This window comes from Arachis ipaensis, chromosome B06, assembly GCF_000816755.2.
Source record: "Arachis ipaensis cultivar K30076 chromosome B06, Araip1.1, whole genome shotgun sequence".
In the NCBI taxonomy this organism is placed as follows: Eukaryota; Viridiplantae; Streptophyta; class Magnoliopsida; order Fabales; family Fabaceae; genus Arachis; species Arachis ipaensis.
The window spans coordinates 16,903,316-16,916,531 of NC_029790.2; the positions used below are offsets into that span (position 1 = coordinate 16,903,316).

Below are 13,216 nucleotides of genomic sequence, written 5' to 3' on the forward strand. Positions count from 1 at the left end.
CCTTATGTACGAAATTTCCTTCAGGTTTCCATGTATTCACACTGTTTGATTGATATTGTTAGAGGAGAAGTGTATTGAGCATTGTCATGAAAAGCTTCTACATCCCTGCTTGTGCTGCTTTTGGAGTTCTTTTAGTGGATTTCTGTTGTTTTTTTAATTTTATTTTTTATTTATTTATTTTTATTAATCGATATTTGGTCCATCCTATGCATACACGTCATGTACATCCTGCTTTTGTGTCTTACATATACTTGAATGCAAACATTGAAAGTGATGATATTCTACCTACTGAGTATTCCACCGAATTTCCAATTGCTTAATTAATATCTATGATACAGGTGCACTGCTTGCAATTCTTAATATATGAGGTGGTTTCTGGTGGTAACCTACGGAGGCCTGGCGGACTCTTTGGTAACAGTGGCTCAGAAATTCCAGTTAATGATTTAAAACAGCTGGAGACTTTTTTTTACAAGCTTGGTTTTTTCCTTCATATTTTGGACTACTCAGGTAATGCTCTTTTGTTGACCCTGGAATATATATTGTGACAAAGACTCATCCTTTGGGCCCATTATCCATTGATAGATCCAAAACCTACACCAACAGTCTCTTCAATCTAGCTGCCCCGAGCTCCAAATGGTTCATCTCCAGTATTAGGAAGCTAGTTTGGAAATTGTATATTCTCTATCACATCTCTGTTAACAAAAATCATATGGTTGCACAAATACTCCTGGCTTCACACTGCACCATTTCCATCCAAGGGCTTAGCCCACTCTTGTCTGATGGAACAGAAGTGTAACTAGAACACTACCCAATAATTGAAACAATAGTAAAGAACACTTGTAGTGGGGTTGACATATGCCTGATTATGAACAGAATTGCATTGGAATAAAACATCATTTGAAGCAGTTAAATGATTTAGAATGCTTTGCTTCATTGCCTTGTTACTTTTAGTGTAAACTAACTTATGTGATGATTCTTGCAGTGACAGTTGCAACATTGACAGATCTTGGTTTCTTATGGTTTAGGGAATTTTATTTAGAGTCTTCGCGAGTAATTCAGGTAATACTCACACCACTAGATTATTTGAACTACACATCTTTTTCACCATAAACACTCCTTGATGGGAGCAGTGTAAAAAATATCATTGCTACTTGCTACATATTTTCCAGTTTTTCACTCAGAATCTATTACTCATTTGTATTTGAACTACATGACCAAATAACGGTAAGCTAGCAGCTTGAAATGTGTAATAGAGCTTATTGCTTGGCTTCACATGGATTCGTTTTCATTTATTTTCCCCCTCTTTCTGTTTGTTTGTGTTTTATAAAAATAATATAAGAAAGATGATTGGTATATGTTGTGTATCTGATCTTTCCTCACACTTGTTTATAGCTTTCTATGAATTTACATATGCTGACAAGATGCCATTTTTGTATTTTAGGGTTTTTAATGTTACATTTCGAACTTGGTTATTCTACTGCATTTCAAGCTTTAACTGCCTGACTCATGGCCTGCTTACTTTTCTCTCATTTTTTTCCCATTTTTCTTCCATGAATTTATTTTTCTACCACCATGCTTGTACTAAAATTGGTCAAAATGTTTCCGTGCAGTTTCCAATTGAATGTTCTCTTCCATGGATGTTGGTGGATTGTGTCCTTGAATCACCAAATTCTGGTCTTCTTGAGAGTGTTTTGATTCCACTAGATATCTATAATGATTCAGCTCAGCAAGCATTGGTGTTGCTCAAGCAACGGTTTCTGTATGATGAAATTGAAGCTGAGGTATTAGACACTTCCATCACAATGTTAAATGATTATTTAGTGAATTTGTGTAGTACTATAATCTTTAATACAGCTTCTTTTAGGTGTAGAGTCCTCATATTCTATAATCTAAAGTATAGTAAATTAATGGAAGTAACTTGTATTCTTTCTCTTTTCCATGCTCCTGCAATTGATCAAACCTTTCTTGACAGGTGGATCATTGTTTTGATATATTTGTTTCGAAATTGTGTGAAACCATTTTCACATATTACAAAAGTTGGGCAGCAAGGTAGGCTGGGTTTCTAATGACTTATCCAGATTTACTTTTGATTATTTTATGTACTAACCTGTTTTCACCGTTGGTGCCAAAATTGTGCAGTGAATTGCTTGATCCTTCCTTCCTCTTTGCCTCAGACAATGCAGAAAAGTATTCTGTGCAGCCTATAAGGCTCAATATGCTGTTGAAAATGACTAGAGTGAAGGTTAATGGATTACATCATATAAACTTTTACCTCCGAAGATTTGCTTTGGTGGATCGATGGGTTATCTTGTATTGTTTTGTTGTTTTTTTCTTTTTTGGGATATAGTTTAAATTTGAGTAACTATTATTCTTTCATATGATCAAAATCATTTGATGCACAGTTGCTTGGAAGGATGATTAATTTGCGAAGTTTGATCACCGAACGGATGAACAAAGTTTTCCGTGAAAATATTGAGTTTCTGTTTGATCGATTTGAGTGTCAGGATCTGTGTGCCATAGTGGTTAGTCTACTTTTTTTCCACTTCCCTAAGCCAACAACTATGTTCCTCTTTCAGAATCCATTAACTAAAGCGATACTCTACTATTTTATTTCAGGAAGTAGAGAAGCTATTGGATATCCTAAAACATTCACACGAACTACTGTCGAGAGATCTTTCTGTTGACTCTTTCAGTTTGATGTTGAATGAGATGCAGGAAAACATTTCTCTTGTTTCATTTTCTAGCCGACTGGCCTCACAGGTATATCCTTTCATACTAAGGATCTTTTAGCTTGATGTCTCTCTGCGTTGTGCATTAATAAGACATCTTGCATTGAGAATTAACATTATTTTTCTAATGTTAAGTCCTCTTGCAGAAACCGCAATCTGATTTCAGAATTGATTCGTTTCCTGCATTTTGATAAGGTCGTCTTTATTTTTTTGGCATGCTAGATTTGGTCTGAGATGCAAAGTGATTTTTTGCCAAATTTCATCCTCTGCAACACCACTCAACGTTTTATCAGATCATCAAAGGCTGTTCCTGTTCAAAAGCCATCCATACCTTCTGCTAAGCCTAGTTTCTATTGTGGTACTCAAGTACGCATTCCTGTTGCAGCAATTTTCATTTAAGAATATTTGAAAATCAATTGTAATAGTGTCGATTGCTTAACTATCTTATGCTATGGTAAACATAAGATACAGATACTTCCATTTTTAGCACAACTGAATACATATGTGTGTGTGAAATAAGTTTATTAGACTGGTGTCTCTGTTCAATTTTGTTTATCTTGATTTCCATTGGGAAGTCTAACAATGTACGTGTCTTGTGTGAAACCTTGATATAAATGTGCCAAATGGAAGTCTGACCAAATTTCTTGGATTTCAGAGCATTTTTTTCCAGATCCCCTGCCCCCCTCTTTTTAAACTATCATTCTTTTGTGTTTTTTTGTATTAGTTTCTGTTTTTGACACACATCAAGTTATATCTATATTTATATGTGTATATAGTGTATGTGACAGAGCAAGAAGTGAATGTTTGTGTATCTGTATTAGTGTTTTACTAATTTCTTTCTGTGCATACAAGTTCCCCTCTTGTTTTGGTTCCCCCTTTTTATAAAAATCTTCTGAAAGAGACATACCACTTTCTTATCATTTTACTCCATCTCTATATGCTAGGATTTGAATTCTGCTCATCAAAGTTTTGCACGATTGCATAGTGGATTCTTTGGAATGCCTCACATGTTTTCTATTGTTCGACTTCTGGGATCCCGATCATTACCTTGGCTTATTAGGGCTCTTCTTGATCACATATCAAACAAGGTATTTCATTTTTATGTCGGCTAAATGAGTTAGTTTGACTGACACTTGCTGATCTGTGAAAACTCCTGAAATCTTCCTTGCTTATTATGATGAAAATTTTTTACATATCAAGGGTAAACCTTTTATCATAACACAGAACTATTGCATCCATATCTAAGACACCTATGCCATCTGTCAGTAACAGGCAATGTAGTACAGAATTTTTTGGATTGTTGGAGAAATGATGAGGTGATTCTGAATAAACATGTGAAAATGAGTTAGAACATTGAATGAATTCATGTGTTGATAGGTTCAAAATGATATGCTCAGTGCAATGGGATATTAGTGGCAACATGTTAGATCATGGATTAATTCAAATATAGATCCACATTGAATTTCAGAGAAACTTAAATAGTTGTGTCAGAATCTTTTACCATGCCCCTTTTTTAAACCTTCTAGCTTACTCCTCCTCTTTTCGTCTTAGGAACCCAATGAAACTTCCTAGCTGTTTTAACCATATTGGGTACTGATTTTGAGTTATGGATTGCACATTTATGAATTTGGTGCATGGTCATTCGTGTCTGTATTTTTTACATTATATTATAGAAAATCTAGAGGTGGCTCACTGACAATGTACTGCCTGCCATTTTCAGATAACTTTGCTTGAACCAATGATCACAGGGTTACAAGAATCCTTACCCAAATCAATTGGACTTCTGCCTTTTGATGGAGGTGTGACAGGTACAAGATGACATTTTCCTTTCACTGTACCTTTTAAATCATCAAAAAAAAAAAAAAAAAAAATTTAAAGTTCTATCACATCTTGAAAGAAAATTATCCTTAATCAATAGTCACGGAAATTCCAAAAAACTCGGTATATATTTGTGCAGAAAGCAGAATCATTCACAAAATCAGGGCATGTTTTGTTACATAACCTATGCTAATAGTTCTTATATTTGGATATGCATGTATTGTACCGCATTCTGAATTCATGTAAGATAGGCATTAATCGTAGGGTGCCTGACTTTCTAAAATGAGCATTAATTATTAGTAGCATATATTTCCTTGTCCTTGTATGTATATATGGCTTCTTTCTTGGTCTTGCTTTAGAGTCAAAAGTACTCAATTGATTTTGAATTTGGAGATCATTGGTGGAGGACAATTAAACCTTGAAGCACAGAAATGTTTTACTAGAAATGCATTAATACAGCTATATTTCACTGTCATCACTCGTAGTGTCTCGTAAACAAAATATCTTTACTATGAAACCCAGTACAGCACATACATGATCAAATCTGTGAAATTAGTTCTTTGATTATCTCTGCAGGGTGTGTCAGACTTGTGAAAGAACATCTTAATTGGGAGACAAAATCAGCGCTGAAAGCCGAGGTTCTTCATGGCATAAAAGAGATTGGAAGTGTACTATACTGGATGGGGCTTCTAGATATTGTATTGGTCAGTAACCTAGTGCAGCTATCAATTTATTTATCATTTGTTTTGACATAGCTGGGTGAGTGAATAAATAAGTTTTGTTTCGACACTAAGATCGAACAAGTAAATCTCAGAGAAAGGCTTTTTTATCCCTTGCAAATAGGGAGGAATAACCTTTTATTTCTCTTTACTCAAGGACTCAGCATCTCTTCTTTGTAAGAGATTGTGATTTTTTCTTTTCAATGTTTTCTTGTTGCTCTCTTTAATGATTAATATGCTGGATCTGTGACAGAGAGAAATAGATACTAAGAATTTCATGCAAACTGCTCCTTGGCTGGGCTTACTTCCTGGAGCCGATGGACAAATATTAACTACTCAAGATAGTGGTGACAGCCCTGTTGTTAGTCTCTTTAAATCAACTGCTGCTGCGATGGTTTCATATCCTGGTTGCCCTTCTCCTACCTCTTTCCACATCATGTCAAAGCAAGCAGAAGCAGCAGGTAATTGGATGATTTCCAACTTCCTTTTCTGTTGACTTGCCGTATTCCCCAGTAAAAATAAAATATAAGGTGCACGTGTTGGATGTTAAGAAGATAGTTGAAAACTGGAGTTCTTGTAGCAATGCTTGTGCAGCAAGCAACTGCTGTAACATGCAGTAGATGATGTTGAACACATAGATAGATTAACAGAGAAGAAGAGAGTAAGCAAGAGTAAAAGAGAAACAATTGTAATGATCTATGAAACTGAATTGAATTACAAACAGTACCAAACCAAGAGGTATATATATACACAGAAAGAGTAAAGCAAGCTCACTCTAACTACTCAACTAACTAACCACACTACTAACTAAACTTCCAGCTCTATGAGTCATTTACAATATTGTCCTTCACACCCCCCTCAAGCTCAAGTCAGACCTTGGTATGACTCTGAGTTTGTGCTTCAACTTCTCAAATGTAGCAGCAGAGAGTGGCTTGGTCAAGATATCAGCCACTTGATCTGTCCTAGGAATATGCATAATATGAAGAGCATTCTTTCTCAATTTATCTCTGATCAATTGAACCTCCAACTGAAAATGTTTATATTTATCATGCATCACAGGGTTAGCAGTGAGTAACACAGTACTCAAGTTATCATAATAGATTGTAGGTGAAGTAGGCAATCGAATTCCAAGTTCTTCTAACAGATTCCTAAGCCAAACAAGCTCAGCCTCACAAGATGCTGAACTCCTGAATTCTGCTTCTGTAGAGGACCTGCTAATCGTTGCTTGCTTCCTACAAGACCAAGAAATCAGATTAGCACCTAAAGAAATGCAAAAACCTGAAACTGACCTTCTGCCCTCCAAATCTGTTGCCCAATCTGAGTCACTAAAGCCATACAGCCGTAGTGTTGACATTTGTGAAGAACAAGACCATGATCCTTGGTCCCTTCAAGGTATCTGAGCACCCTCTTGGCTGCTTTCCAGTGTGCCAAAAAGGGAGAGTGCATGAACTGGCTGATCTTACTAATAGCAAAGCGAATATCAGGTCTAGTGACGCATAAATATTGCAATGATCCCAACATTGTTCTAAATAACTTGGATCTTCAAACTTTTCAGAACCACTAGATAGGAGTTGTAGTGAAGAGATCATGGGAGTAGGCATTGAACTAGCCCCTGCCATGCCAAGTTTAGAAAGTAAATCTTTGATATACTTGGTTTGAGAAAGGTGCAATTGACTTGAACCAGTATACCAAGGAAGTAAATCAATTCCCCTAAGTCTTTAAGGGCAAAAACAACATCTAATCTCTTAATCATATCACTGATTTCATCAGATTTATCACCAGTTATAATAATGTCATCAACATCGCATAATATGTACATAGTAGAAGATGCTGTTTTTCCAATGAACAATGATGTGTCAGTTTTAGCATTCTGAAAACCAAAAGTACATAAAGTGTTGCTAAGCTTAAGAAACCATTCTCTAGGAGCTTGTTTCAAGCCATAGAGAGATTTGTTAAGCTTGCAAACATGTGTCTCAGCATGTTGTTCAAAACCAATTGGCTGTTTCATGTAAATAATTTGATGAAGGTTACTATTTAAAAATGCATTGTTAAAATCAAACTGTCTAATTACCCAATTTCTGGATAAAGCCAAACATAATACAGTCCTAATTGTTGTTGGTCGAATCACTGTGCTGAAGACTTGATCAAAATCAAAGCCCCCCTCATCTTGATAAAAACCTTGTGAAACTAGTCTGGCTTTGTGTTTCTGCACACTTCCATCAGGGTTTTTCTTAATAGAATAAACCCACTTAAATCCTATAACCTTAGCATCTTGAGGCTTAGGAACTAAAGTCCAGGTATTGGTTCTAAGCAGGGCATTATACTCATCTTTCATAACACTTTTCGATTGAGGAAATTGAAGAGCAACCTTAGCGGTCTTAGGAAGTTGTTCATCATATGAATTAGTGGTCACATCTGTAATAAACACCTTAGGCCTAGAAGTTCCAATTTTAGATCTAGTTAGCATAGCATGTGTGTTTGTGCTTGTGTCAGAAGTTATATTAGTGTTGGCATTAGCAGATTCTTGTTGATTAGAAGAAGGAAGAACTCCAGATATAGGGATAGTGTCACTAGTTGGAGATATGTTAGTGTTGTGATCAATAGAAGTCTGATTAGGATTAGGAGAAATAATAGGAGTACAGTTATCAACATTGCAATTATCATTTTGGACAGATTTAGGCAAATTAGCAGAAATAGTAGGATGGTTATTAGAATTAGTGAAAGGATCCTGAGGATTAGTACTAGACAAGAAATTTGAATTTGCAGGGATATTGTTATTTGTATCATGTTGTGGAACACTAATTAGAGGTCCTATGCTGGGAATAACTAAGTCAGATTTAAGTAAGACTGTAGAAGTTCAAGAATTAAACAACTCATTATATGGAAATTGATTTTCCTCAAACAAAATATTCCTTGAAATGTAAATCTGTCCATTTGGTTGCTAAGCACTTATACCCTTTATACCGAGAATCATATCCCAAGAAAATGCATTTTTGCTATCTAAAGTCAAGATTAGTTTTGTTATATGGCCTAAGCAAAGGAAAACAAGCACTACCAAAAACCCTTAAAGATTGATAATCTGGAAATTGGTTAAAAATAACTTCAAAAGGAGATTTGTTAGATAATACCTCAGTAGGAAGTCTATTTATCTGGTATGTTGCTGTCATTACAGCTTCATCCCAATGAATCATAAAGCTGCCAAACTCATCTCGATGAGATGTCTATGCTTTCTCTCAGCTCTACCATTTTGTTGAGAGATATATGGGCTAGAAAACCTGTGATGTATCCCTTCTTGCACCATATAATCTGCAAAAGCTTTTGAGGTGTATTCACCACATTATCTGATTGCAACTCTTTAAGCTTGCAATTTGTTAGTCTTTCCATAAATATCTTGTAGTGTTTGAAAGCATTAAGAACCCGTGTTTTATTAACCAATAGAAAAGTGCAAGTATATATAGAGAAAGCATCTATAAAAGTTACATAGTATCTAAAACCAAGGTGAGAAATCAAAGGTGCTGGGTCCCAAACATCAGAATATACCAATTATAGTGGGGCAGTATTGTTGTAAGAGATTATGGAAAAGGAAGATTATGCATCTTAGCACGAGCACAGTTTCCACAAACATTAATAGCAGAATCTGGAATTTTATTTGATGTGGTAAGATTACACTTATTCAATATAGTTTTTACAGTTTTAGTGGCTGAGTGACCTAATCTCTTATGCCACAAATCAAAGGAACATCTAGAGACAACTAAAACATGCGGTGACAGATTGGATGAGCAATTCTTTGGCACAAATTGGTAAAGTCCATTCTTTCTAAAACCTTGTAGTAGGAGTTTCTGTGTAAACTGGCATTTCACAGCACAATGATAAGCATAAAATCCAAAATAAACACAATTATCTTCGGCAAACATAGAAACATTAATTAGATTTTTGGTAATTTGTGGACAATGTGTTAATTTCTGTAGAGAAAACCACCATCTTGAATTTATAGCATAAAGAAAAGAACTACCTGTATGTGATATGGGAATACCTAAGCCATTACCAAGTTGAACTTGTTCTGGACCAAGATATTCTGAAGATGTAAGCATACTGGATTGATTGGAGGTCACATGATGAGTAGCACCTGTATTAGGGTACCAAGAAGGATCTGACACTATGCTAGGAACAGTGAGATATGCAGATGGATTGTGGAATGATGTTGCTGGTGGTAAAGGAGTGGTGTAAGAAGAATTGGATTGTGATGCTATGGTTGACAGATTTGAAGATGAATTGGATGAGTTTGAGTTATTAAATTGGGATTGAGAAGGGTGTGGTATTTCTTGGTTAAATCGATGGAAACAATTCCATGCAACATGGACCAAACGTACCACAAACTTGACACTGAGGTCTGTTGTTACCATAGAAGGATCTACCTCCTCTGCCAAAACATCCACCACCTCTACCTCTTCTTCCACCATTAGCTCTCAGATTGGTAGGAATCTGTGGAAAAGAACCTTGTGCAATATATGCCTGAAACATAGAGTTACCAGGTTTTCTGAATTTCTCATTCATATCATCATGTGTGAGCACCATAGTTTCCACTTCAGCTAAGCTGAACATCTCAGATTTAGAATTAACGATAGTCAATAAAACATGATAGTCTTCATTTGGCCCTTCCAAGATTGCTTCAATGTATTGATCAGAGGTAAGAGGCTCTCCCAAGGCAGTAAGAGAATTTGCAATGTTCTTGATTTGAGAGATATAGTCAGAGGCATTCAAACCTTGATGGTCTTCAGCTGAGTCTTCAATTGCTTGATCTTGTATTTGGTGGACTTTGCAAAATAGTCTTCAATCCTTGCCCAAATTTCAAAAGCAAATGTACATCCAACCATCTTATTCTTGATTGTTACATCGAGCAAGCATCCAAGAAATCATATTATAATTATCCTGGTGCCATTGCTTATCCTTTGAAGTTTCAATACCTGCAACTTGATTTTCTGGTGAGTCATATTGAAGAGGAATTCAATTTTGGTGAAGATGATCTTGCAGATCTTGCCCCCAAATTGCAAATAGTGCTTCTTGTTGCGAAGTCTTATGATTTGTCTCTGTCAATTTGTCTGCAATTGGGTTGAAGGGTTTTTGTTGAAAGAAATTAGACGGGAGGGAAGCAATTGTTTGAGGTGTGATTTGAGCATTTGATTTGTTGGAGTTGCCTGAGTCTTCATCAGAGTCTGCCATGTGTCTTTGATCCTCAGCTTTTGATACCATGAAGGAGTTCTTGAAGCAATGCTTGTGCAGCAAGAAACTGCTGTAACATGCAGTAGATGATGTTGAATACAGAGATTAACAGAGAAGGAGTAAGCAAGAGTAAAAGAGAAACAATTGTAATGATCTATGAAACTGAATTGAATTACAAACAGTACCAAACCAAGAGGTATATATACACAGAAAGAGTAAAGCAAGCTAACTATAACTACTCAACTAACTAACCACACTACTAACTAAACTTCCAGCTCTGAGTCATTTACAACATTGTCCTTCACGAAAACTAGCTCAGATTATGACAGGAGGAAGCATAGTTTAAAGTACAAGGTATTTCAAAAAGATGGTGGAAATTAAATAAACAGAAGTAGGAACAAACAATATTTATTTATAAAACCTTCTATCAGTATGATGTGGTGGAGATAGCTGTTCTGGTTCTGGACATATTCCATGCCAGATTGATGGCAAAAAAATTGAAAATGGAATTTCTAACAAAAGAGCTGCAAGCTCCAAAGTGATTTGCTTTTGTGACTGTACCCTCCCAAACATGAAAAATGCCTCGAAATTTTTTAGGTGCAGTTTGCTATTCGCACATCATCAACGATAGATTTTCATGCATCTTCAATTTAGTGATTTATAGTGTTTATCCCATTTTTCTTCACATTTTTTCCTAGTGATGATATCGGCCTTAATGTTATGTTATATGTACATTTACTTTTGTTGTCTTGTATAAATGAGCATTTTATTTTTGCTGATGATGTTATTATTATTACAGATCTTTTATACAAAGCTAACTTGAATACTGGAAGTGTCCTGGAGTATGCATTAGCTTTCACCAGTGCTGCATTAGATAAATATTGTAGTAAATGGAGTGCTGCGCCCAAGACAGGCTTCATTGATATTACAATTTCTAAAGATTTCTACAGAATATACAGTGGTCTCCAAATTGTAAGGAGCAACTTTCCACAAAACTATGCTGATTTTTTTTTAAAGTACATATATACCCCTTTTCCTTTTTAATAGTTTTCTAGTACATTTAAGGCGTTATATAGGATTCGCTAACCTTCACTTTCTGCATTAGCATTTGTGGTGGGGTTGGACGGGTCCATATCCCTCTCTCTTTCTCTCTCTCTCTCTCTCTCTAATACTCTTCTTGATAGAGATATAACCATTCATGTGTCTCTTCTTATCAACTTAAACTTACAAAGAAGTCTAGAGTTCGATTATTGTTGACCCCAAAAGAAAAAAAATCAGCATAAGACAAATAAAAAGAGAAAGAAGACCTATGCAAAAATTCACGCAATTCCAAAAAGCCTAGGTTTCATGACACTTATATTTATTTGTTTTCTTTTGGTTAAACTTTAGTTTGACTTGGTCTTTGCTTGGACCACATAGGGATACTTGGAAGAGTCTGCAGAAGTGTCATCAAATAGTCATGAAAGGCTAGGAGATTCAGTTGCTTGGGGTGGATGCACTATAATATATTTGCTTGGGCAACAGCTACATTTCGAGCTCTTTGACTTTTCATATCAGATACTCAATATTGCAGAAGTAGAGGCTGCATCTGTCATACAAACACATAAGAACTCACACTTTGCTATGCAGGTTTATATTTCTTCCTCGATTCAAAGCCAAAGAACCTTTGCTTATTTTACGTAATTATGATCCGTTATATTTATCAAGTCATTACTGCATATGCCTAGATAATTATTGTGTATTTCTTCAATATACTAACCTATTATAATGTCTAGAGGTGAAATCGAACTTCATTGATCGCATTTATTATTCTTTCAACAGGGATGGGAAGTCTTATTGGAAGCAATGAAAAAGGCAAGGAGATTAAATAACCATGTATTCTCCATGCTTAAAGCACGCTGTCCGCTTGAAGAAAAGACAGCCTGTGCTATTAAGCAAAGTGGTGCTCCATTGCATCGCATAAAATTTGAGAACACAGTATCTGCGTTTGAAACACTGCCGCAGAAAGGTTCATAACCGATCCGTGTTCCATCAAATTGTGTGCCGTGTCCTCTTTCTCCGTATATATGTAACCTTGTGGTGTATATGTAATTTAAAGCAAGCATAGTATGTAAAAGTTTAATGAGTCGAGGTTGCTATTAGGTGGAGTAGCACTTTTTGCCTTTTATTAGGAAAATGTGTTATAGGGATTTGAAATTGATTTGATTTGATTTTTTCCCCCTTAGTTTAATTACGAGTTGTGGTAGTGGATAAGATATAATCTATCAATACATTACTGCTACAGTTCGATTTGCGTTTAAGTCTTACTTTATTACGATATTAACCACTTTTTGGTCATGGGCTTTCAATTATAACTCGTAATATTGTAAACATTTTGGCATGCACGTCGTCGAACCAGGTGGGTGTATTTAATATCAGTGGTTGAAGGTTTGGTTCAAGTGGTATCTTATATGTCTCCAAAACAGCCACATATGAGTTTGAATTTGGCTTTTAGTCAGTAGTGAAAACAAAAAAAAGGAACATATATAATGTATGTGTGTGTGTGTAGTTGAGCATGTTTGTTGCAAAGACAAAAAATATTTGAAAAAATTATGGGTGAAATTTTGTACGATGAGATTAGCGTTCAAAATCCTTTTATGCACCTTCGCAACCTTTCATGTTAGGACTTAGGAAACATGGTATTCAGGTATTACTAGTAAGACTGTTCGGTACCTCAGGGTTCCGGACGGG

At 35.7% G+C, this 13,216-nt stretch overlaps 1 protein-coding gene across 3 annotated transcripts in view; it reads left to right on the forward strand.

The window, feature by feature from the left end:
• LOC107645747 (protein PIR) overlaps positions 1–12,823 on the forward strand; it is an 18,741-nt gene extending 5,918 nt beyond the window's left edge. For 2 of the 3 annotated variants that reach the window (XM_016349832.2, XM_021104146.1), the window contains 15 exons: positions 339–507; positions 983–1,059; positions 1,611–1,781; positions 1,973–2,049; positions 2,140–2,242; positions 2,403–2,522; positions 2,617–2,760; positions 2,952–3,095; positions 3,674–3,817; positions 4,450–4,537; positions 5,124–5,251; positions 5,520–5,727; positions 11,286–11,458; positions 11,906–12,115; positions 12,308–12,823. In XM_016349832.2, coding sequence (XP_016205318.1) covers positions 339–507; positions 983–1,059; positions 1,611–1,781; positions 1,973–2,049; positions 2,140–2,242; positions 2,403–2,522; positions 2,617–2,760; positions 2,952–3,095; positions 3,674–3,817; positions 4,450–4,537; positions 5,124–5,251; positions 5,520–5,727; positions 11,286–11,458; positions 11,906–12,115; positions 12,308–12,502 — 2,151 coding nt within the window. In that variant the 3' untranslated portion in view covers positions 12,503–12,823. The remainder of the gene's footprint in view (positions 1–338; positions 508–982; positions 1,060–1,610; positions 1,782–1,972; positions 2,050–2,139; positions 2,243–2,402; positions 2,523–2,616; positions 2,761–2,951; positions 3,096–3,673; positions 3,818–4,449; positions 4,538–5,123; positions 5,252–5,519; positions 5,728–11,285; positions 11,459–11,905; positions 12,116–12,307) is intronic. The other variant, XR_002348404.1, reaches the window with a different exon arrangement.